The 26,650-nt window shown below is 42.5% G+C and overlaps 1 protein-coding gene across 1 annotated transcript in view; it reads right to left on the bottom strand.

The window, feature by feature from the left end:
• The window catches only part of ipo8 (importin 8), a gene marked incomplete in the record, with an annotated part of 477,409 nt that overhangs the window by 300,161 nt on the left and 150,598 nt on the right, over positions 1-26,650 (bottom strand). Inside the window, 1 exon segment of the mRNA XM_037695763.1 lies at positions 6,328-6,417. Coding sequence (XP_037551691.1) covers positions 6,328-6,417 — 90 coding nt within the window.

Raw genomic sequence — 26,650 nt, 5'->3', positions numbered from 1 at the left:
AACTTAAGTAACCACAACAGCACGTCATCCATGTTGCAGCGTCTGAAGAGAAAACACACACTGTAGCATCAAACTCGTCCACAGCTGCAACAGGTATCATGTTCTCTTTGCAAAATACGTTAACCTAAATGTGTGATAATCTGTCCTGTTATAAATGTAAAATGAGGCATATTTTTGCTAACGTTAAATCTACTGACTAATCATAGTGGCTACCTGGCAGGGTCTGTACGTTGTATGAGGGAAAAAAAATCAGCAGGACTTAATGCAAGTTTGTTAACAATAAAGCCCAACAAAAGACTGACGCATTTATTTATTACTCTAATCTCATCCTGACTTAAATGAGATATTTAGGGTGAATATTTCAAGTGTAAATGTATTTACACGAGTTAGTGGTTTTTTTTTTCTTCTTGCTACTGCTGTTTATGACTTAAAAACATGGATTAATCTCCATTTATTACTACTGTCATATCTGTTTATAGCTAAGCAATCAATACTGAAAAATAATACAGTCTGCAGAACTCAATGTACAAACTCAAACTTTACATTATCTATCTTACTCAGTTTTAAACATAAAGATTCCATTCAGTTTTCTAAGCCATAAAAAATTATTAAAGCATTTTGATTTTCCTGTGATGGTTAAAAATAATTCAGTGACAGAGGGTTTTAATTAAAGCATCCTCAAACCTCACACATAAATAAAAGCATAAATCAAATACAACTGACATACAAATGTTACTTTGATTGCAGCAGATAATCAGAAAGTGTAGATTACTTAACAATATTACATAATTTTACAATATCCAGTGAATTACACTTGAAAATTTATTAAGGAATAACAATGAACAAACAAAATAATTTTATTCTTCTTCTTTTCAGTGAATGGCAGAGCCATACGTTGGACAGCTTCGTACAAAGGGCTTCAGGATGTTGGTTGTGCAGCAGCTGAGTTCACAAACAGCATTTTAAATATGATCATCACAGACATGCAGCTGCTGTCCGTGGTGGAAGATGAAGGCTTCCAGAAGATCATCTCCACCTTCAATCCAAATGATGTCCTTACTTCCAGATCCTACTTTGTAAATTCCATTCAGTTTTCCAATCCATAAAAGTTATTTGACTGCATTTAGATTTTTATGTGATGTTTAAAAATAATTCAACTTAAGGAATAAAATATTTTAGAAAGAGGAATTAAATGGGTTGTTTATTTAATGTTCTTTTTCCGTGTATTTGTATTACTCATAAAATGAGTACAGTAGTTACTGCAGAGCCTGACAAATTTTGTTTTCGATTACTCGATTAATCGTAAGAATAATCTATAGATTACCCGATTACTAAAATATTTGTTTACGACAGCCCTAATATATATATATATATATATATATATATATATATGAATGTTTCTGTTGGGTGCCCTGAGATGACTTCTGTTGTGACTTGGCGATATGTAAATAAACAGAATTGAATTTGTACTTCATTTAGCTTCTAGCTCCCATTTTGCTAGTTTAAGCTTTTAGATATGACTTTGTTTATTATAACTTTTAGCTATCTTTTTGCTAGTTTTAGCTCCAATTTTGCTACGTTACTATTAAGTTGCTGTTATGTTACTTTTAGCTATTAACTACAATTTTGCTGCTTTAATTGGTGCTTTTAACGTTTTAACTAATTTTTTGCTACTTTTATTTTTTTAGTCAGTCTATTGCTACTTTTAATTTAATATAATTTTATTGTAATTTTTAGTAACTTCACATAGACTCTCACTCTGGTACATTTTCATGTTTAAATCACTCCTTAGCCTGTTGCTTTCTTATATTCATTCAACCTTTATTTAGACAGGTAAATACCATTGAGCCTCGAGGACTCATTTACAATTCAATTCAATTCAATTCAGTTTATTTATATAGCACCAAATCACAACAAAGTTGTCTCAGGGTACTTTACAGAAACATTCAAAAACATAAAAGCCAATTAGTAAAGTTCTCTATCTAAGGAATCCAGCAGAGAAGTTGAATCTTGGCTTCGTTGCAGTCTCCCATCCTGAGCAAGCACAGTGGCAACATTGGAAAGGAAAAACTCTCTTTTAAAAGGAAGACCAGATCTACAAGAGAGACCAGATCTCCTTCTATATGTCACGTTGTCAGTGCAGCTACAGCGTGCGCTCTCAAGACATTATCACCTGCAGCGTCCCCTCAGTGCAGACAGAACTAGGCAAAAAGGCCTTCTCTTACTCTGCTCATCTTGGAACAACTTGCAAAAAGATCTGACGTTGTAGACTTTGACCTCTCTAAGGGATTTTAAACAACTGTTAATTTTAATGCAAAAACCAATGCAGACATGTTCCTGTTTTTAGTATTTTACCCCGTTTTATAATGTAGCTTGTTTTTATTTTGTTTTACATCATTAATTTTATTTACTTTTCATTTTACATGCATTTTATGGCTGTTTATTGTTGTCTGTACCTCATCTGTGTTCTTTGTTTAAAACAGGTCTCTCTTGTAAATGAGTCCTCATGACCAGTGTTCCCTCTAAGCTATGGGCCTACGCAATCGGGCACTGCTCACACATTCTCTGCACACAAGGAAATCTATGCTGCGCGGTTGCGAACTGGCCACAAGGTTATCTCCCATTTTATAATAGACTGTCAGCCCGAGCGCAGCGGTCTGTTCAGTGCAGCCGCCTGATGCATGCAAAGTAGGGGACAGACACCCACCCCCCCGTCAAAACAGACCTGTGTCATGTGAACTATAACCAGTTAATTAGCGTCTTCTGGAGTTTCAGCACTGTTTGCAAACTAAGTTTAAAGAAGCTACATAGCTACAGGCAACAGTGACTTCTAGCGCTTTTTCAAGCTTTGTTACTGCATATTTCACCGCATACCAAGGAATAATATTTGACGTGGATTTATAACAAACGTTTACAGTCGTAGGACGTTGGGTGGCGGGGGAAGCAGCCTAAGTAGGGAGGCCCAGAATTCCCTCTCCCCAGCCACTTGGGCCAGCTCTTTCGGGGAAATCACAAGGTGTTCCCAGGCCAGCTGAGAAGCATAGTCCCTCCAGCGTGTCCTGGGTCTTCCTCTGGGGTTCCTCCTGGTGGGACATGCCTGGAACACTTCACCAGGGAGGCGTACAGGAGGCATCCTAACCAGATACCCGAGCCACCTCAACTGGCTCCTCTCAATGTGGAGAAGCAGCGGCTCTACTTTGAGACCCTGCGCAGAAAACTCATTTCGGCTGCCTGTATCTGTGATCTCGTTCTTTCGGTCACAACTCAAAGCTTATGACCATAGATGAGGGTAGGAACGTAGGTCGACCGGTAAATTGAGCTTCGCCTTTTGACTCAGCTCTCTCTTCACCATGACAGACCTATACAGCGCCCGCTTCACTAACGATGCTGCAACTATCTGCCTATCGATCTCACGCTCAATTTTTCCCTCATTCATGAACAAGACCCTGAGATACTTGAACTCCTCCACTTGGGGCAGGACCTCCTTCCCGACCCAGAGTGGGCAGTCTATCCTTTTCCAACACAAGACCATGGCCCCAAATTTGAAGGAACTGATACTCAACCCGGCCGCGTCACACTCGGCTGCGAAACGCTCCAGCGAAAGCTGTAGATCACGAGCTGATGAAGCCAATAAGACCACATCATCTGCAAAAAACAGAGAAGCTATCCTAAGGCCACCAAAATGGATCCCCTCAACACCTTGGCTGCACCTAGAAATTCTGTCCATAAAAGTTATGAACAGAATTGGTGGCAAAGCACAACCTTGGCGGAGTCCAACTCTCACCGGGAATGAGGCCGACTTACTGCCGGCAACGTGGACCAAGCTCTGACACCAGTCATACAGGGACCTAACAACCCATATCAAAGGGCCTGGTACCCCATATTTCGGGAGTACCCCCCACAGGGTTCCTGAGGGACGTGGTCCAACGCCTTCTCCAAGTCCACAAAGCATATGTAGACTGGCTGGACAAACTCCCATGCACCCTCCAAGACCCTGCTGAGGATGTAGAGCTGCTCCAGTGTTCCACAACCAGGACAAAAACCGCACTGCTCTTCTTGAATCTGAGGTTTGACAATTCAATGGACCCTCCTCTCCAGAACCCCCAAATAGACCTTACCAGGGAAAGTTAAGAGCGTGATCCCCCTGTAGTTGGAACACACTCTATGGTCCCTCTTTTTGAATAGGGGGACCACCACCCCAGTCTGCCAATCCAGGGGAAATGCCCCTGATGTCCACGCAATATTGCAGAGTTGAGTAAGCCAACACAACCCCACAACATCCAGAGCCCTAAGGAACTCCGGGCAAATCTCATCCACCACTGGGGCCCTCCCACCAATGAATTTTTTAGCCACCTTGGTGACCTCAGCACCAAAGATTGGAGAGCCCGACCCCAAGTCCCCAGGTTCCGCTTCCTCAGTGGAAGACATGCCAGTGGGATCGAGGAGGTCTTCAAAGTATTCTGCACACCGACCCACGACATCCCGAGTTGAGGTCAGCAGCACACAATCTCCACTATAAATAGTGTTGATGGCATACCATTTTCCCTCCCTGAGAAGCCTGATGGTGGACCATAATCGCCTCAAAGCCGTATGGAAGAAATTCTCCATGGCCTTTCCTAACTCCTCCCACGCCCGAGTTTTTGCCTCAGCAACCACCTGAGCCCAATGCCGCTTGGACTGCCGGTACCAATCAGTTGCTTTCGGGGTCCCATAGGCCAAAATGGCCCGATAGGACTCCTTCTTCAGCCTGACAGCATCCTTCACCGCCGGTGTCCACCACCGGGTTTGAGGGTTACCGCTGCAACAGGCACCAACAACTTTGCAGCCACAGCGCCGATAAGCCGCCTCGACAATAGAGGAGTGGAACATGGCTCACTTGGACTCAATGTCCCCCGCCTCCCCCAGAACGTGTTTGAAGCTCTCCTGGAGGTGGGAGTTAAAGCGCCATCTCACAGGAGACTCTGCCAGATATTGCCAGCAGAACCTCACAATACGTTTGAGTCTGCCAGGTCTGACCGGCACCTTCCCCCACCATGGGAGCCAACTCACCAATAGGTAGTGGTCAGTGGACAGCTCTGCCCCTCTCTTCACCCGAGTGTCCAAAACATGCGGCCGCTGATCAGATGAGATGACAACAAAATCGATCCTTGAACCATGGCCTAGGGTGTCCTGGTGCCAAGAGCACATATGGACGCTCTTATGCCTGAATATGGTGTTTGTTATAGACAATCCATGACGAGCACAGAAGTCCAAAAACAGAACACCACTCGGATTCAGATCAGGGGGGCCGTTCCTCCCAACCACACCCCTCCAGGTTGCACTGTCATTGCTCACGTGAGTGTTGAAGTCCCCCCAGTAGAACAAGGGAGTCCGCAGGAGGTGTCTCTCCAGTACCCCCTCCAAAGATTCCAAAAAGGGTGGGTAATCTGAGCTGCTGTTTGGCGCATAAGCACAAACAACAGTCAGAACCCGTCCCCCCACACGTAGGCGGAGGGAGGCTACCCTCTCGTTCACCGGGGTGAACCCCAACGTACAGGCACCAAGATGGGGGGCAACAAGTATGCCCATTCCTGCTCGGCACGTCTCACCAGGGGCAACTCCAGAGTGAAAGAGTGTCCAACCCCTCTCAAGGAAACTGGTTCTAGAGCCAGAGCCATGCGTTGAGGTGAGTCCGACTATTTCTAGCTGGAACCTCTCAACCTCACACACCAGCTCACGCTCTTTCCTCACCAGAGAGGTGGCATTCCATGTCCCAATAGCCAGCTTCTGTAGCCGAGGATCAGACCGCCAGGGTCCCCGCAATCGGCCACCACCCATCCCACATTGCACCCAACCCCTTTGGCCCCTCCCACAGGTGGTGAGCCCATGGGAAGGCTACTTTTTCTAAGGAAGTTAATTAAGGTCATCTGGACGGGTTCAAAAAAACAAAAAAAATTTGTAGAAACGTTTCATCTTTCGGATGAAAGACGAAACGTTTCTACAATTTTTTGTTTTTTTGAACCCGTCCAGAGGACCTGACAATTTTTTTTGGTTTTTCTACCAAATGCATTACGATATTGCTACATTTTCATTTTAGCAAGGGTATTTTTTTTGCTCATTTTAGCTTTTAGCTAGGAAGTCTGCTTCATTTAACTTTTAACAAATTTCTTTAGCTTTCCATCAAACTGCAGCAAAGTCATGCAGTTCTAACCCTGTATTTTGACAAATGAATAACTTCTCAAGTTGGTACTTGTAACCCTTTTCAGTAATAGAATCTGAGTCAAAACAATAAAAATAATTTACTCAGTTAATTCAGTAAATGACATAAAAAAAAAACAAGTGGCTTACAGCGGGAACGTCACGGTCCATTATTGATCGCAGGATTTCCATCCACTGTGTCATCACCTTGTTGTTGATCAGCTGGAGAGGCAGTGAATACTGCAAGACAGCATATATGTTAATATCATCATCCTCATTCAGATCATTTCACTTTCTGCATTTAGTCCTTTAAAATTACCATCATTTCATTTCATATTTCTCCAGTGCAACTATGCAATAATGGTAATGGGGGGGAAAATGATTGATAAAAATATATATTTAATGTAAATATTATTCACAAGTAAAAATTATGTTGTTTACTTAACAAAACAAGCCATTTCTGAAATTTGTATTACTAACTATTTGTTTTCAGGACTGTCACTTACAAATTGATTACTTACTTACCTACCTACCTACAAACATAAAAACAAACAATATATCTATCTACCTATCTATGGGGCAGCTGTGGCTGAGAGGTTAGAGCAGTTGTCCTACAAAGCAAGAGTTGGGGGTTCGATTCCACCAGCAGTCACTTGTTGAAGTGTCCCTGGGCAAGACACCGAACCCCTCATTGCCTCTGATGTGTGTCCCATCAGTGTATGAAGGTGATAAAATACTGATTATTCTTTGGACAGAAATAGTAGAGTGCTGTATGAATGGGTAAATGAGGGCACCGATTGTGTTGTAAAGAGCTTTGAGTATCTTGATAAGATGGAAAAGCACTATATAAGTACAGTCCAACTATGTACCAAATGATCCATCTAGCTATAGATCACTCTATAGATCTATATCTATAGATCAATATATCTATATCTATAGATAGATAACTTTCCTTTAGCTTTTCAGTAAACTGCAGCAAAGTCATGCAGTTCTAACTCAGCTACTATGTTGCTGTTTTATGCCAAATTTAGATTTCTCAGATAATTGCACACACAGATATGTGTGTGTGTGTGGGGGGGGGTTGCAGAAGCAATTGCTTCTTAAGGTCATTGCTAATGTATTTCAACCCTGCAGTTGTGTTAACACCTGTATGCTCCAGGGCAGCAAAAACTTCTGCTTTTACAGAAGTGGTCACACTGATGAGGATCAATTAATTAATATATTTGATCAGCAGCATCTAAGTGTTCCATTTTATGATTCTTCACTGCAGAAGCTCTAAAATGGTTTAAATCACATTTACCTGATATATTCCAATTTGTAAATGTAAATAATGAATCTCCATCACAAACCAAAGTTAGTCATAGAGTTCCTCAGGATTCAGTGCTTAGACCAGTAGTCTTTACCTTATATATGCTTCCATTAGGTAAAGTTATAAAACAGCATGGGATAACTTTTCATTATTATGCTGATGATACACAGTTATATTTGTCCATGAAACACAATTAATCCAATCAGTTACTTGGACTACAAGCATGTCTTAAAGACATAAAAACCTTGATGACCCTTAATTTTCTGCTTTTGAATACAGACAAGACTGAGGTTTTGGTTTTTGGACCTGAGCATTTGGCTTGGAATAAATTTTGCAGTCTTTCACTTTCTCTGAATGACATTAATTTGGCCTCCAGTTCTAAAGTTATAAATCCTGTTGTTACTTTAGATCAGGATATGTCATTTAACCCCATAATAAAAACATTACCAGAACCTTGTATGGTATATTATAATGACACTAACCTGTATAAATAAAGGTTGAATGAATGAATGAATGAATGAATGAATGAATATTGCTAAAATTAGAAATATTGCATCTAAAAATGATGCAGAAATACTGGTTCATGCATTTATCACGTCTAGGCTGGACTATTGCAATGGTTTATTATCTGGGTGTCCAAATACTTTTTTTAAAAGTCTACAGTTTATTCAAAATGCTACTGCCATACTTTTAATAAGAGTTGGTAGGAGAGATCATATTTCTCCAGTTTTAGCTTCTTTCCATTGGCTACCTGTCAAATTTAGAATTGAATTCAAAATCTTACTTCTAACCTACAAAGCTCTCAACAACCTGGCTCCTTCTTATATTACAGAACTTATTGGTCCATATTTTCCTAACAGAGCACTTCACTCTGTAGGTTTACTTGTGGTTCCCAGTGTTTCCAAAAGCAGAATGGGAGGCAGAACGTTCAGTAATCAGTCTCCTCTCTTGTGGAACCAACTTTCAGTTTCTGTCTGTGAGGCTGACACCTTGTCTATTTTTAAGACTAGGCTTAAGACTTTCCTTTTTAATAAATACTATAGTTAGGGTTGGACATGATGGAGAAAATGAAGGTAGATGTTTTAAGTGTCCAAGACACCAAGTGGAAGGGCAGCAAGGCTCTCAGCATTGGAGCAGGGTTTAAACTGTTTTACCATGGTGTGGATAGAAAGAGAAATGGAGAAGGGGTGGTCCTGAAGGAGGAGTTGGCGAAGAATGTAGTAGAGGTGAAAAAAAATGTCAGATAAGATGATGTGCCTGAAGGTAGAAGTAGAAGGTCTGATGCTAAACATTGTCAGTGGTTATGCGCCACAGGATAGATGTGATGGGAAGGACAAAGATACATTTTGGAAGGATCTGGATGAAGTGATAGAGAGTATTCAAAGGGAGGAAAGAGTGGTGATCGGAACAGACCTGAATGGACATGTTAGTGAAGGAAACAGAGGGGATGAGGAAGAGATAAATAGGTTTGGTGTTGAGGAAAGAAACAAGGAAGGACAGATGGTGGTGGATTTTGCCAAGAGATTGGAATTGGCTATAGTCAATAACTATTTCCAAAAGAGAGAGGAACATAGAGTGATCTATAAGAGTGGAGGAAGGAGTACGCAGGTTGACTACATTCTGTGTAGAAGAAGAAACCTGAGGGAGATTGGAGACTGTAAGGTTGTTTTCACACCTGATAGTCCGGTAGACTCAGTTCGGTTGGGGACCAATATTCATAACATTGTGTTTACATTTGAGCTGGTGCATTTGCATGCACACTGCACTGTGCAATCAAGCCAACCTGTTCAAACCAACCTGTTTCCCCACTCGCCTGTAGTGGTGCTGCACCAAGAACTACTGAAAGAAATGACAAAAACCTCTGAAGAAGACAATTCTTCTTCTTCTTCTGGAAATAAAAACAAAAACGGAGTGGCATCAAATTTTAGCAGTTTTAGGAGTTATATTTTGTCATTTTTCAAAAATGGACTCAGCATGAGCAGAAGATGAGACAGAAGACCATGGAGAATGTTGTTTTTCACACAAGGCAGCTGACAGCTCAATATGAGGTAAGAGAAATGCGTGTGTTTGCCCTGCGCTGTAGACCACTTCTTGCTTGTGGAGTGGGGCCCAGTCTGCTTGCGTTCACATTGTACTCGAACCGCGCTGGAGTTTTCTTCTACCGGACCGAGACCTAGGTTTTAGCCTGGGCCAGAGATCGCTTTTTTGTTCCGTGACAGAGTTCGATGGCGCGTTCACACCTCCCCAAATGAACCGAACTTCCTAGGAAAACAACCTAGAGTTCGATTAAAGCGGAATAAACAGGGCTGGTGTGAATGCACCCTAAGGTTATGGCAGGGGAGAGCGTGGCCAGACAGTATCAGATGGTTGTGTGTAGAATTACTGTTGTTGTAAAGAAGAGAAAAAGAGAAAAATCAGAGAAGAAGACCAAATGGTAGAAGCTGAAGAAGGAAGAATGTTGTGAGAAATTCAGAAAGGAGCTGTTAAAGGCTCTGGGTGGTAAGAAAGAGCTTCCAAATGACTGGGCTACTACAGCAAAAGTAATTAGAGAGACAAGTAAGAAGGTACTTGGTGTGTCATCTGGACAGAAAATGGATAAGGAAACTTGGTGGTGGAATAGTGAAGTGCAGGACACCGTTAAAAGAAAGAGGTTAGCCAAGAATAAATATGACAGTGAGAGGAAGGAAGAGGGGAGACAGGAATATAAGGAGATGGGACAGAGAGAAAAGAGGGAGGTAGCCAAGGCAAAGAAAAGGGCGTATGATGAGTTGTATAGGAGGCTGGACACTAAAGATTATTTCCGGCAAGTGAACGCTGGCGCATCCTGGCTGCTGTTGCTCGTCGTGCTTTTTTGCTTTTTTCTGTTTTATTCAATCCTTCCTACCTTTCCACTACACCAAGTCTCTGATCCATCTCAATATCAACCACACGGTTTATTAGGATTTACCTGCTGCCTGCTCTGGTTTGGACTCTCCAGCTGCTCATCCACCGCCTGGCGTCTGGCCTTCTCCATTACTCAGCAGTCGAGCTCCTTTGCCTTCGTTTCCTACCGGCCATGCCGCCTGTGCTCCCTCTTCAGGACATTGCCTTCCATCCTCGCTGGAGATACATTTACCGTGGCTCCCGCCGTAGACTCCACACTGACAAGACTAACCCCATAAACTCCATCTGGTCTGACTCTCACCATTCTACACGCCGCAATACTTGGGCCGCTAACAGTAATAGCATGTTAGCCATCCTAGCTTGGTCGGCTAATGCTCCAGTCGCTACCAACTCCTCCTCCGTAAAGTTTGGAATTCTGAACGTTCGCTCACTCACAGGCAAAGGTCAGCTTATTCAAGATCTAATATCTGACCGTAAGCTAGATTTTATTTGTCTAACAGAAATGTGGCAACAACAAAATTACTTTTTCCATCTGAATGAATCTACCCCACCGGGGTTTGTTTACATCGCCAAATCCCATGAGTCCCGCCACGGAGGAGGTCTCGCGATAATTCACCACAAGAACTGGAAGGTCACACCGGTTCACACACCTCCCTTCCCCTCCTTTGAGCACACTGTGCGTTTACTCTCCGGCCCTACCCCCACCGTTGTTGCCACTTTCTACCGCCCGCCCAAAATGAACAACTCTTATAAATTACTTTGCTGCTCTAATCGCCCATCTCTCGGCTCTTTCACCCAACATTATTCTACCTGGAGACTTAAACATTCATATGGATGAAGACAACAACCCCCTCACCAGAGAGTTCACATCCTGCCTTGACAGCTGTGGCTTCCAGCAGTTCATTAACTTTCCAACCCACATAAAGGGCCACACTTTGGACTTACTATGCTGCTCTGGACTCTCTCCTCTTAAATGTTCTTCTGATGAACTTCCATTTACTGATCACCTCATGATTTCATTCAGTGTCAATCTTAAATTTTCTTCAGAGAAACCTCAACGCACTCTTTTCTTCCGAAATATTAAGACTATCAACTATGACATTCCTTTGTCTCATATTAATAATACCTTCCTCACCTTTAATTATTTTAACCTGGATGGCCTTGTCACATTCTACAATAACAGCCTCAGCAACATCCTTAACTCTGTTGCTCCTCTGAAAACCCGGTCTTTCTCCTTCTCCAACTCTGCACCCTGGTTCACTCCAGAACTCCGTTCTCTGAAATCCAAAGGTCGGAGGTTGGAACGACTCTATAAGAAATCCGGTCTCTCAATTCACAAGGAACTCTATGCGAACCACGTCATCCTGTATAAGGACAGTATTTCTCCAGCCAAATCCAGCTACTTCTCTGACATCATCAGTTCCAATGTTGGCAATTCAAAGACATTATTCTCTCTCCTTAACCGTTCAGTCACATCTCCTAACTCATTACCTTCTCACATGGTTTCCACAGAATTTTGCAACTCTCTGATGTCCTATTTCAATGAAAAGATTATTTTAATTCATAAACACCTTGGACCTAATACCACCCCCAGCATCTATGTTGAACTCCCCCCTCCCTCCCTCCCTCCCTCCCTCCCCTTCTCTGTCTTCTCCCTCCTCTCTGCTGATGACATTGCTGACATTATCAGCAAGTCTAAGTCCTCATCCTGTCAGCTTGATCCATTTCCTACAGTTCTTGTTAAATCCCGTCTCCTGTCTCTGCTCCCCATTATCACTAACATCATCCACTCCTCCCTAACCTCTGGCATTGTTCCTACAGCTTTCAAATCTGTTGCCATCACCCCCATCATCAAGAAACCAGGTCTTGACTTTACCAACTTCAGTAATCTTCGTCCGATCTCTAATCTGCCCTTTATTTCCAAGGTTCTTGAAAAAGCCGTTGCTAGTCAACTTCACTCTCACCTATCCAACAATAACATTTATGAAGCGTTTCAATCTGTTTTTCGCCCCCACCATAGCACCAAAACAGCTCTAATAAGAATAACCAATGATCTTCTTCTTGCTGCTGACTCTGGTCTTCTGCCTATCCTCATTCTACTTGATCTAAGTTCTGCCTTCGACACAATCTGTCATTCTATCCTCTTCAACAGATTAACCTCCTTTGGCATCTCAGGTACTCCGTTAGACTGGTTCAAATCATATCTCTATGACCGCACTCAATTCATTCAGCTTAAATCCTTTCGTTCCCAGTCTTCCCCTCTCTGTCTCTGTCCTCGGACCCCTCCTCTTCATAATTTACCTCCTTCATCTAGGTCACATCTTCTGCAAAATTGGTGTCCATTTTCACTGTTATGCTGATGACACACAGCTCTACTTGACAACAAAACCAAACTCCACCCACCCACCCTCCATCCTCACCGACTGTCTCAGTGAGCTAAATCATTGGTTTTCTAACAATTTCCTACAACAGATCACACCTTTAACATGTTATTCCAGCTTTGAGTTCAACTTGTTTGAGCTCGGATCTTCACAACCCGTACTGTGTGCTGTTTTATACAGACCTCCAAAATACAATAAGGACTTTCTGACAGACTTTGCAGATTTTTTGGCTGGAGTCTTGCCTAAATATGACAGGATCTTGATAGTTGGAGATTTCAACATAGCCGTGTGCTGTGCTGATAAACCGTTGGTCAAAGAGTTTTTACAGCTGATAGACTCTTTTAATTTGCTTCAGTTTGTGTCTGATCCAACACAAGAATGTGGCCACACCTTAGACCTTGTGTTAGCTCACGGTTTTAATGTTTCTAATGTGGAAGTTTGTGATGCTGCCTTTTCAGACCACATGCCTGTTGTGTTTGACATGCCACTCGTCTGTCGCTCAGTCAAACCTCGCGCTCCTGCACAGCCCCGTCGGGTCATTAACTCCTCCACTGCTTCTCAGTTCTCTGCAGCTTTTAGTTCTGCCATCAGACCCACAGACCCTGTGGGTCTTCATTCAGATATCGATGCTCTCTCATCTAATTTTAACTCAGCCTGTCAAAACGTTTTAGATGCTGTGGCTCCATTAAAAACAAGAGCTTCCAGACCAAAGCCTGACCCCTGGGCTGATGAGGTCACACGATCTGCCAGACGCCAGTGCAGGAGAGCAGAGCGGAAGTGGAAGAAGGACAAACTACAGGTGTCTTTCCAAGCTCTGAGGGACAGCTGGCGCTTCTATCAGTCCACTGTTAGAGCTGCAAAAAACAAATATTTCTCTGACATCATCTCCTCCAACTCCAGCAATCCACGTGTGCTTTTTAAAACAATCACCTCTGTTCTTAACGCCCCACAATCAGCCAGCCCAGAGAACTCCACTGAAATGTGTGACAACTTCCTGAGCTTTTTTATCAATAAGGTTTCAAGCATTAGAGCTCTCATAAGCCCTCCTTCTTACGACCCCTCCGTCTCCGTCACACGCTCTGCTGTCTTCAGTCAGTTTGAGCTCGTCACCCTGTCTTCCTTAACTGACATCACTGGTCGTATGAAACCTGCTGGATCCCCAAATGATCCCATCCCACCTCGTCTTTTTAAAGAGGTTTTTCACACCGTGGCTCCTCATGTGTCCCAAATTATAAATGACAGCTTGGCATGTGGACAGGTACCAGCGAGCTTTAAACATGCAGTTGTGACACCACTGATTAAAAAACCTAGCCTAGACCCCACAGTAATGTCCAACTTTAGACCCATCTCAAAACTGCCCTTCATGTCTAAGATCTTGGAGAAAATTGTTTACAATCAGTTAACATCATACTTAAACGACCACAACCTTCTTGAACAGTTTCAATCTGGCTTTAAAACTCACCACAGCACTGAGTCTGCGCTGCTGAAAGTCTTCAACGACATTCTTTTAGCCGCAGACTCTGGTGACTGTGTAGTTTTAATGTTGTTGGACTTGACTGCTGCCTTCGACACAGTAGACCATCACATCCTCCTGTCTCGTCTGGAGAACTGGGTGGGCATTCAGGGTCCTGCTCTACAGTGGTTCAGATCCTATCTGACAGAAAGAAACTTCTGCGTGCGCATTGGTGCTGTGGAGTCCTCTGTAGCCCCTCTCACTTGTGGAGTACCTCAGGGTTCTATACTTGGCCCTCTTCTGTTTTCCCTGTATCTACTCCCTCTGGGACATCTTCTCCGGAAACATGGCATTTCTTTTCATTTTTATGCTGATGACAGCCAAATCTATGTTCCGTTAAAACAGGGCAAACACCATTCCTTGAAACAACTCCTGGGGTGTATGGCAGAAGTCAGAGCATGGATGTCACTAAACTTTTTACATTTTAATGACAAAAAGACAGAGGTCTTGTTGTTTAAGCCTAGTGAAGGCTCCAATATCCATGCTGATCTGGGTCCTTTAACAGAACATCTGACTGAGACAGCAACTAACCTGGGCGTGAGGCTGGACAGTGACTTCAAACTTGACACGCAGATTAAATCAGTGATCAAGTCCAGCTTCTTTCATTTGAGACAACTGGCCAAGGTCAAACCATTTCTGTCACAACATCATTTTCAGATCTTAATCCATGCTTTCATCACAACTCGCCTGGATTACTGTAATTCTCTTTATGTCGGTCTGAGCCAGTCATTACTGACTCGACTTCAGCTGGTTCAGAACGCAGCTGCCCGCCTTTTAACTGGTACCAAAAAACGAGAACACATCACCCCTGTTTTAGAATCACTACATTGGCTCCCGGTTCGCTTCAGGATTAATTTTAAGGTTCTTTTATTTGTTTTCAAATGTCTTCATGGTCTCGCCCCACAGTATCTGTCCGACCTGCTCCAGCTGTACACTCCTTCTCGCTCTCTCAGGTCAGCAGATCAGCTGCTGCTGGTCGTCCCAAGGTCCAACAGGAGACTGAGAGGTGACCGAGCGTTCTCAGTCGCTGCCCCTAAACTGTGGAACGAGCTGCCTCTGCATGTCAGACAAGCTGGCTCACTTCCTGTTTTTAAGTCTTCTCTGAAGACACATCTTTTCTCTTTGGCTTTTACTTCAGTTTGAAATGTTGGTTTTAATGACTCTAAGTTATTTGTTTTATTTTATTTGTTATCTTTATTTTATTTCACATTTTTAACGTGTGGGGTTTTTATGTTTTTGTATGTCCTAGTGTACAGCACTTTGGCCAACAGTGTTGTTTTAAAGTGCTCTATAAATAAAGTTGTATTGTATTGTATTGTAACAGTGACAAAACAGAAATCATTCTTGTCAGTACCAAAAACTCTATTTCAAAATCAGAACATCTTCTCATTCCCCTTAACAACTCTCTGCTATCCCCCTTGCCTCAGGTCAAGTGTCTTGGTGTCATCCTCGACACCACTCTCACCTTCATCCAAAAAAGTTCAATCTGGCCCTCTGGACATTCAAAAAAACAAAAAACAAAACAAAGCAAAAAAATCTAGAAACGTTTCGTCTCTCATCCAAGAGACTTCCTCAGTCTGAGGTGCTGTTTTCAGCTCAGTCTCTTAAATAGCACCTTCTCAGCATGCATCAGGATACTCTCACCTTCACTTCACACATCAACAATGTTACTCGGTCTGCCTATTTCCATCTCCGAAATATTAACAGTCTCCGCCCTTCTCTCACACCCCGCTCCACAGCCATCCTTGTGCACAGTCTTGTGACTTCTCAGATTGACTACTGCAACTCCCTTCTTTATGGCCTCCCCAACAAATCTCTCTAGAAGTTGCAAATGGTCCAAAACTCAGCTGCCTGTGTCATAACTCAAACCTCCTCGTATAACCACATCACTCCTGTCCTGCAGCAGCTCCACTGGCTTCTGGTTAAATCACGCATCATCTTGAAATTTTTTTTTTCTCACTTTCAAAGCTATCCACAACCTTGCCCATCCTTACATATCTGACCTCCTACACATCTCCATCCCCTATCGCTCTCTCAGATCCTCCTCTTCACTACACCTCCATGTACCATGTGCCCACCTCTCCACCATGGGGAGCAGGGCCTTCACCTGCTCTGCCCCTCATCTCTGGAACTCTCTACCCCCTGACTTACAAAACAGCACTTCTCTTTCTCTATTCAAGACTGCTCTGAAAACACATATCTTTAGACTAGCTTATCCTTAACTTTGCTGTATGTATTTTTATATTCTTTATATATTTTATATTCTGTATGTATTTTATATTTTTTATGTGTTTATATTTCAATTTATTTCTGTTGATCTTTGCACTGTGCATGTTGTTTGTTTTTAGACAATCTTTCTGATATGTTTCTTACTGTAAAGTGTCATTGAGTGTCCTGAAAGGCGCTTTTTAAATAAAATGAAAATGAAATGAAAAAAAAAATTATTATATTATTATTATAAAGAGGGTGAGAAGGACTTGTACCGATTGGTGAGACAGAGGGATCAGGCTGGAAAGGATGTGCAGTAGGTTAGGTTTGTTAAAGGTTTGGGTAGGTTTGTTAACCTTCACATCAATGTGAAGAAGACAAAGGAGATGATTGTGGACTTCAGAAGGAACAAACACACCTATACCCCCCGAACATAAGAGGATCTGAAGTGGATGTGGTCTCCAGCTACAAGTACTTGGGTGTACACATGAATGACAACCTCAGCTGGGGCAACAACACTACCAGCCTGATCAAGAAAGCTCATCAGAGACTCTACTTCCTCAGGTGGCTGAGACGAGCTGGTCTGGGAAGCTCAGTCCTCACCTCCTTCTTCAGGTGTGCGGTGGAGAGCATCCTGTGCTCCAGCATCAACATGTGGCATGGAGGCTGCACAGCTGCAGAAAGAAAAGCTTTGCAGAGAGTGGTGAAGGCTACACATAAGACTGTTGGAGTCAATCTCCCCACCATCACAGACATTCACACCTCCAGATACAGGAAAAGGGCCACTTGTATCATGAAGGACCCCACTCACCCAGCACACACACTTTTTGCCCCGTGCCCCTTAGGAAAGAGGTTGAGGAGCATTAAGTGTAGAACCACTTGACTGAGGAACAGCTTCTACCCTGAGGCTGTTAGACTCATGAATCATAACCAGAATAATCACTGTGAACAAATCACATCATGTTGCTGCTGATCTGTTTCAATGTTGCTGCTGATCTGTTTCATGTTCAGGTGTTCATGCATGCTTATCTGCTCACACAGACTCACGCTCATCTTCGTGCTGCTGTTCGATGTAATGTTTTTATGCTATTAGTGCTTAGTGTATTTTTAGTTAATGTTTTTCTTAGTTCACATCTTAGATGTTATCATTGTTTTTCTTTAACATTTTATTGTTGGATGTAACTGGGATCCTGTGTACATAATTTCGCTCCACCATATGGACCACATGTGGTGCGAATGACAATAAAGAATCTCTGACTCTGACTTAAAGATAGGAATGGTAATGTTATAACAAGTGAGTTGAGAGTGACGGGAAGATGGAACAAGTACTTTGAGGAGCTAATGAATGAAGAGAATGAAAGAGAAAAAAGCGTAGCGGTCATAAAAACTGTGGACCAGGAAGTGGAAAAAATTAGTGAGGGTGAAGGGAACGCTCTGAAAAGAATGAAGAAGGGGAAGGCAGTAGGACCTCATGACATACCAGTGGAGGTTTGGAAATGTCTTGGAGAGATGGCAGTGAGGTTTTTGACTCAAATATTCAATGGCATATTTGAGGGTGTGAAACTGCCTGAGGAATGGAAAATAAGTGTGCTGGTGCTCATTTTTAAGAACAAGGGTGATGTACAGAGTTGTAGCAACTACACGGGAATTAAGTTGATGAGTCACACAATGAAGATCTGGGAGAGAGTTGTGGAAGCTAGACTCAGACAAGAAGTGACTATTTGTGAGCAACAGTATGTTTTCATGACAAAAAAAGCAACACAGATGCCATCTTTGCTTTGAAAACTCTGATGGAGAAATACAAAGAGAGTCAGAAAGAACTCCATTGTGTCTTTGTGGATTTAGAAAATGCATATGACAGGGTGTTGAGGGAAGAGGTGTGGTATTGCATGAGGAAATCTGGAGGGGCAGAGAAGTATGTTAGACTGGTACAGGACATGTATGAGAACAGAAAGACAGTGGTGAGATGTGCTGTAAGAGTGACAGATAGCTTCAAGGTGGAGGTAGGATTGCATCAAGGATAGGCTCTGAGTCACTTTTTGTTTGCTCTGGTGATGGACTGACTAACACATGAGCTCAGGCAGGAATCCCCATAGACTATGATGTTTGCAGATGACATTGTGATCTGTGGTGAGAACAGGGAACAGGTGGAAGAGCACTTGGAAAGGTGGAGGTATGCACTTGAAAGAAGAGGAAAGTTGCTATGGCGGCCCACAGAAGTGCAGCGGCTTTTCAAGCTCCCAGGATTAAGACTTATTTTAATTATTTGAATTCCTATGCAACTGTTTTAGGCACTAGTTCAGTGCTAAATTCATGGCTCAAGTGCAGCTTAACCGAACTGATGGGCATCAGAGACAGTGCGGTTATTAACATATCACAGAGACTGAAATCCGCACTCAGCAGACAGCAACTCCTGAGGACAACGGAATACCGTAGCAAAGTGCAAGGAGCAACGGTTAAGAGGAAATTATGTGCCCGGAAACAAAAGAGGGGGAAGCGGGCAGGCGCGTTGGTCCAGCTAAAGACTGGAAAGCCACTTATTCCTACTCTCTTTCTGGCCAATGTCCGCTCACTGGTGTCAAGTAATGTCAAATTTTGTGAAATCAGTTTTTGCCCAGAAATATAGAAGCAGTCTGTGTCTTCTGATCAGAGACTGTGTTGTGTGTGTGTGTGAAGGTAGCAAGAGGGCCCCATATAAGGAAGCAGGTGCTTTCTCTATGCATATAGTGAGGAAAATAAGTATTTGAACACCCTGTGACTTTGCAAGTTCTCCCACTTAGAAATCATAGAGGGGTCTGAAATTTTAATCCTAGGTGCATGTCCACTGTGAGAGACATAATCTTAAAAAAAAAAATGGAAATCACAAAGTATGATTTTTTTAAATAATTTATTTGTGTTTTATTGCTGCAAATAAGTATTTGAACACCTGTGAAAATCAATGTTAATACTTGGTACAGTAGCCTTTGTTTTGCAGTTACAGAGGTCAAACGTTTCCTGTAGTTTTTCACCAGGTTTGCACACACTGCAGCAGGGATTTTGGCCATTCCTCCACACAGATCTTCTCTAGATCAGCCACGTTTTTTGGCTGTCACTGAGAAACACTGAGTTTGAGCTCTCTCCAAAGATTTTCTATAGGGTTTAGGTCTGGAGACTGGCTAGGCCACTCCAGAACCTTGATATGCTTCTTATGGAGCCACTCCTTGGTTATCCTGGCTGTGTACTTCAAGTCATTGTCATGTTGGAAGACCCAGCCACGACCCATCTTCAATGCTCTAACTGAGGTTAGGATGCCTCCTGTACGCCTCCCTGGTGAGGTGTTCCGGGCATGTCCCACCGGGAGGAGACCCAGAGGAAGACCCAGGACACGCTGGAGGGACTATGTTTCTCAGCTGACCTGGGAACACCTTGGGATTCCACCGGAGGAGCTGGCCCAAGTGGCTCGGGAGAGGAAAGTCTGGGCCTCCCTACTTAAGCTGCTACCCCTGCGACCCGACCCCGGATAAGCAGAAGAAAATGGATGGATGTGTCCTCTGTGTATGTGTGAAGGCCTCTCTCAGTCTCAGTCCATATAATGAAACAGATGTGTCCTCTCTGCATGTGTGAGAGCCTCTCTCAGCAACCGAGAGGTGAACCTGTGTCGGACGGAATACCGGCACTACTTCGGACGATTCACAGCTGTTCCTACGGAGACGCTGAAAGGGTGCGTTAAATGGAACTCCGTACCAGTGGAGACACCTGCTACAGGTAAAGAGTCGATTTACACCACCTAAGTGTACCGAGGAGGAAGCTGGGATCTTAACGGAGCGTGCCATTCTGATACTGACACATTTCCCTCATCCATCTTTTCCTCTCCGTTTAAACTTCATTTCCATCTTTAAACTCTTATATCTTGCCAGAAATCATTCCAGATATTTTCAGAAATGTCTGTTGTGAAGCAAAGGAAAACCATGGCCGTATGGTTTTCCTGACTGTAAAGCTTGCTAATTAATTATGTTGTTGTTGAAATCAATTTGCCAAATTAATGTAAATGTTTGATGTTAAACTTTGATTCTGTTAATAAATGACCGCATTCATTTGATGGGTCAAAGAAAATTAACGTCTCACGTTACATTTTAATTATTCAATGCACGATATTATTCAGTCCAGAAAAATGAATGAATCCGTTTCATTTATGAATATATCACAGATATATGTCTCCTCTACATCTGGTGGCCTCGTACGGTTCATGAATAGACTGTTATTCATGTAACAATGGAATTTATCATGTTGGCATGAAATGAAAAGTGCAGATTGTTGCTGTGTGAAACGCAGCGTTGTGGCAGCTGCGATGCTCGGAGAAAATACAGCAATGTTTTGCAGCTGGGGTGCTTTGAAAGCTGAAAATAAAGTCAATGTTTTAGTTTAAAAGCTGAATTTGTACATCTGTTGTGTAACTGAAGCTGGGTTTGTGTTAAAACGCTTTGTTCTGTTTAAACTGTGACCCAGACGTGGTTCTGGTCCGGCTCGGTTCTGATTCGGTTCGAACGAATCGTGTTTGAAGAAAGAAACTGTTGTTTTGAACGGGCGAAGTCCCAGTGAAGCTTTGAGAGTTGATAAGTTACATTTTTAACAGAAAATAGTACATTTTTGAAAGTTTTCATGACGAAAGTTGACCGGACTTTTTCAGGCTAATGCTAACAAAGATAGCTAGAATGACGATGCGTCATTGGTTGAAAAGCGCTGTTTGAAACGCTCTGATTCGCTGAGAGACGTGTCTGTCGTCACTTCCTCTGATGTCAGGTCGTAAAACCCACCCCCGTTGCTGTTGTCATTGGTAGATTCAGTCACGTGACCCGGAAATGAAGCTCGTCTTCATAGGGAATTTCAATCTGCTGTTTAAAGTTGAAAAACGCTTTAAAGTTGGTTCTGATCCGCTGCTCCGTTTCTTTGAAGCCTAATCGCTGAAACTTTGCCACGTTTAAGTTTTAATTCCGTCATTAAATGTTGTTTTTGGACCACGCTAGCCGATGCTAATTTTAAGCTAACGGCTAACGACCGGATGTCACCAAAGCCACAGGAAGTCATCGCGACTCCTACTGGTCATCACTAACAGTGTCTGGGTTAAAATAAAATAAGGTTATACTGCCACCACCTGTGGGAAACTTGAAATCACAGTTTCACTTCGTTTTTAGGATATTTTGGGTGAAATTACACGTGTTTATTCCTGTCAGATGCATTTTTGAGTTAATAAACGTTCTTCAAGCTGAATTATTACTGTTATCTTGCATTTAAAAAGTGATAAAGGTGTTTATGCCAGAAAGGCATTTACCAAGACATTTTTCATTCACTGATAATTCCTCAAATGGAGGTACAAAATGAAAAATTAGAAACTTTTTAAAGATACAGTCCAGATATTCACAGAGTTGATAAAGTTTACTCATTTGCTGAAAAGGTAATACACGTTTAATTGCTAGTGTAGTGAACCTAACCTGAAGTAATAAGCCAATAAGACATACTACACTAGAACACTAAATAAGCGTAATTATATCAGAAAAAGGAAACTTTTCTGATTTGTTTTTACCACCTAAAACACTACATCTTCCTATTTAATTTTTAAATAGAAGATAATGGCAGGTGAAGACGAAAACGTTGACCTTTTAAACTCCCAATCACAAGATGACATCATCCAGGGAGCTTTATATATTTGGCGCACAATTAAAATCACTAAATGGAGCTGCCACATGTCCCACAAAACTCATGTTTCATGCAAAAAAGTTGTGCTTGTTGAAACAACGCCACGTTTAAGCTTTAAATCCGTTCAGAAATGTTGATTTAACCGAGTTTAGCCGATGCTAATTTTAAGCTAAGCGGCTAACAACAGGATGTCAACGAACGATCCACAGGAAGTTGTCAGACTCCTGCTGGTATAAATAAGCTTACACCACCACCTGCTGTTGAAAGAGGAGTATAACAGTTTTCCTGAAGGGGAGACTGATAATTCCTCATCATTTTTTTTCTTTTTCTTTTCACCCGGCCTGGTTTGATGAGTAACTGTTTAAAATAGCGAATTTCTGGAAAAAACGGCTTAAGAAAGCGTTTAAAAACTGAAGTTGCTTTAAACTTTTAGAAAAATTGCAGGTTTATTTAATGTTAAGTGCTTTAGAGCAAATATCGCTTAGAGGCCTGGTTCTTGTATCTGTTAAAAATAAGCACATTAAAAAGTAACACTGCAGAGAAGCATTTACTTAAGAATATTCATGAATTGGGGTAAAACCTACAAATAGGTGCCCACATTTGAATAAGTTGACTTATGACAGTACTTTTGAGTAAATCCAGAGCTTAAAAAAGTGAGTGAACCTCACATGACACTTGCATACGAATATTTACCTGTTAAAATAATCTGAAGTTGGCAACTGTTTATCAGATGAGTGCTAAACAGTGAATAACCATGACAGGTGTGATAGAAAAGGATTTTGATCCTTGTGAGATGAAGGACTGTTTAGAGAGAGCGTTGGCGCTGCTCACAGGATCCTTACATCCATATGGTGAACAGGTGGACAGCATGAACTCAAAAGAGTTATTGGATGAGCTGAAGGAGGTTGCAGAGAGTGTGACCTCTACAGACATAACAAAGTCAAGCTATGAAAAGCTGGCTAAAATGGCAATTTTGCTGAAAGCATCATTCTATGCTATGGTAAACAAGGCTGAACTGTGTTCCACAGCATACTTTGCATTAAGACGGGATCACGTCGAGACAATGTCACAAGTGTCCCGCTGCAAAGCTGAGATAGACGTGCTTAAAACACAACTTTGCCATGCAGAAAGGAAATATGGTGAGAGGGATGGACAGAATGTGGAGACACACTGGGTTTCAGACCCAAATCTCCTTACATCACACACCCCTCCATCCATACCTAAAGTGGTAGGGACAGACCTGAACAGGTTTCCACTACCAAACAGGCAACAGAGTGCATGGAAACTTCCTCTTTCAATAGATGATCTGCTAAAACTCTCAAAATATGTACAACGCTTTGTACCGAGACCAATGGGTTCAATTGGCACAAAAGCGTACCTCAAAGACCTTGAATTCAGACTGGGTGGTTATCCTAATGCTACGGTTGAGGATAAAATCAGTCTGATAAGGCTCACTTCGGACAGAGAGGTGTTCACCTTCATCGAGCGTCTACCTGATGCAACGAGAAGGGATTACAACCTTCTGTGTGAAGCTTTGATCAGAGAGTACGACCCCTGCACGGGACCTGCTGGTTTCCCAGCTGCTGACAAGGTCACGCAGGGCAAGCATGAACATCCAAAAGTCTATTACAAAAGAATCTTCCAAGCTTATTTTGGTTACAGAAATGAAACCGGAATGGAGGAAGAAGAAGGTTTTAAATTTGTTTTCAGCAAAAATCTCCACACTGACATACGCATGTCAGTACAAATTATGGCAAATTTCAGAGAAAAATCCATCAATGAGATTTAACAGTGTGCTGTGAATGTGTTTGAGGTATGTTCTCATGTTAAGACGCCCATAGAAGTGTTTCCTGGTGTAAAGGTTAAACCCCACTCCCTAGAACTGGAAGGACGGCGTGCTTCGCCGCCTCCTCCTAAAAAAGGCGAGAAAAAGCAGTCTTTTCAAACTAACAAACCGCGTCATGAAGGTGCACGCTGGGACAAAAAAGCTCCTCTTTCAGAGGATGAACGTGATTATCGTAAATGGGGTGTGCGTAGGACGCAAAGATATGGGAACCAAAGTGACCCATATTATCAGGGGAAGTCTGAAAAGGAACCCCCAAAAGACGTACCTAGCCGTCCCCCACCTCGGACGAAGCGAACCGAGGCGATAAAATCACAAAAGTTCCAGAAACAAGGCCCTACACCTCTGAGCTCGGAAGAGACAGAAAAATTACGCAGGTTGTTAGAAACTTTGAAACACACTGACACGGGAAACCAACCTGGAGCACTATGCAGTGATGTAATCACTATTACATCTGAGGGCGCGAATGACAACATTACAGATGTCGGTGGAACACACCAAGACAATGTTGTTGTTACCTCCAACAACCCCTCATCGGAAGAAGGGGGGTAAACTCACACACAAACGATGATGAGTCATCGCAAGCTGAACACTCAGAACCTGATTTTCATGATTTTGAACTAGGCATTCCATTTCTGGGAGGACTCCCAGATAACCTGGTACGGAGTCAAGAAGCTGGGCCAGTATGGTTCACAAAACCAACACAGGCCATAGCTCTTTTCTCAACCGATGACGTCGACCAAGGACCTCAAACCTATGGTGTCTTACCCATAGACAGGCCCGACGACTCAGAAAAGGATTCGTTGGAGCTCTCCAAAGAGCAAGAACCCTCATCAGTCTCATCACAGATTGAACAGGTGGTCGCCCAAGCCGACACTCTGACATCTGATGAAGAAAGAGACAAACTTCGCCAAGTTTTTTAAAATATGAAAAGTCATTTTCAACTGACGCAGACATCATCCAACTTCAGAAGTTGGATGATCCTGCAATTAACTCGATGATACTGTATCTGACTGACCCAGACAAATACACTCCATCGAAAGGCGAACTGGAGTCCAATCCAGACTTTAAAGTCCTCTTTCAGCTGCGCAAACAGTTAAAACTACTCAAGGACAGCCTAACTTTAGCTCATGGAGCGACGTCCTCACCCGTGTTCGCGGTCTCCCATGACCGAAGGGGGGTGACGCCAGTTAGGGTAATGCTACCAGACGCGATAACGTGATCAAATCTGACATCCAGAGTGAGTGGCGCACCGAAACGTCGTTTTCTAGTTGCTTAATCACTGCTTTTGTCAATGTTGAAACGTTGTTTTACTGGTTGCTTAGTCACTGTTTTTGTCGATGTTGAGACATCGTTTAATTGGTTTTTGGTATTGTTTCTGAACACCCCAAGCAAGAATGAATTTTGTGTGTAGTTAAGTTAGAGACTAAGAGGCCTTTAGCTATGCCAACATGCAGTTCATTTGTTAAAATGTAATCTGTGCGGAGTCAATGTGGATTAATGCTACCTTAAGTACCATAATCTACATTCGTCTCACAACGCTTAAGCCAAACCTACTCGAACAATTCTATTCGGGGGATAGCTAATTCTATTTGATGAGTCTCGCCATAGACTTCCAAAAACATTTATGGGGAAACCAAACACCCAATCTCAAGTCGTTTGTCTAGAAAGACAACAGACAATTGAACCAAACAATATTTTGCCATGTAAAGCTAACTGAAACCAAGTTAGGAATGGAAAAATAGTTTGGAACACTCTTCTATAGGTATAGACCCCTATAGTTACCCTTTTCAGCATGTTCCATCCCTTAACTGGTAGCTGTAGCTGTTCCCAATCATAATAGCTTACACACCAGGTGCATATAGTTTAAGGCCTTATGTAAAATCCCCTTCATAAGCCCACCTTAAAACACATAATTGCATGACACATTTGAACCAGAACGGCATCGACTGGACGTCGCCCAGAGACGACCTTCGCTGGAGGAGACCTGCAATCCTCACGTTGGTCTCCACTCTTCATCCAGTGGCCGCATCTTCAGTTCAATCCAAGGGAACCCTCTGTATGCTGATCAATCAACACATCCATTCGTTGTGGATTTACCGTTGTGGATTATATGACTTTTTCCAATGGATTACAGACTCTGTTTCCAAGGGGTTAAAGCATTGCTACAATGGAATTACCAACAACATTATGGAATTACCATCAACACAATGGAATTACCAAGAACATTGTGGGATTACCTCCTTTGACTTTTGTTTTCCTTGCTGGATTACATAAAGCTCAAGGACATTCGAAGGCGTAAGTTCATGTTGGAATTCATCCCCATGGACAGGCGATGATTTCCAAAGGGGGGACTGTAGTGAACTAAGCCGCAGGTCAAATCTGGCCTTGGGGGCCTTCCTGTGACAAGAACTGTATTTCATTGATTTGAGTCCAGAAACACAAGATTAAGTTCATCCAGAGACTTCCTAAGTGTCCTGCACTGATCAATTGAAAGAACACTCTCTTTTTTATTATCATTACTATTTTACAAATGTTTTGATAATCAAAGTGTGTTTAGTTCAAACCATTTTTAAATGTTGAAGTGAACTACTCATTTTAAATCAACTGTGAAACAGTATTAGTGATTTTTTTAATCCTCATTCAAAGTAGAAATCAAGTTA

Source organism: Nematolebias whitei, chromosome 22 (genome assembly GCF_014905685.2).
Source record: "Nematolebias whitei isolate Nwh7 chromosome 22, NemWhi1, whole genome shotgun sequence".
Classification (NCBI taxonomy): domain Eukaryota; kingdom Metazoa; phylum Chordata; class Actinopteri; order Cyprinodontiformes; family Rivulidae; genus Nematolebias; species Nematolebias whitei.
The sequence above is the reverse complement of the archived record's forward strand: the minus strand, read 5'-3'. Positions and strand labels throughout refer to the sequence as shown.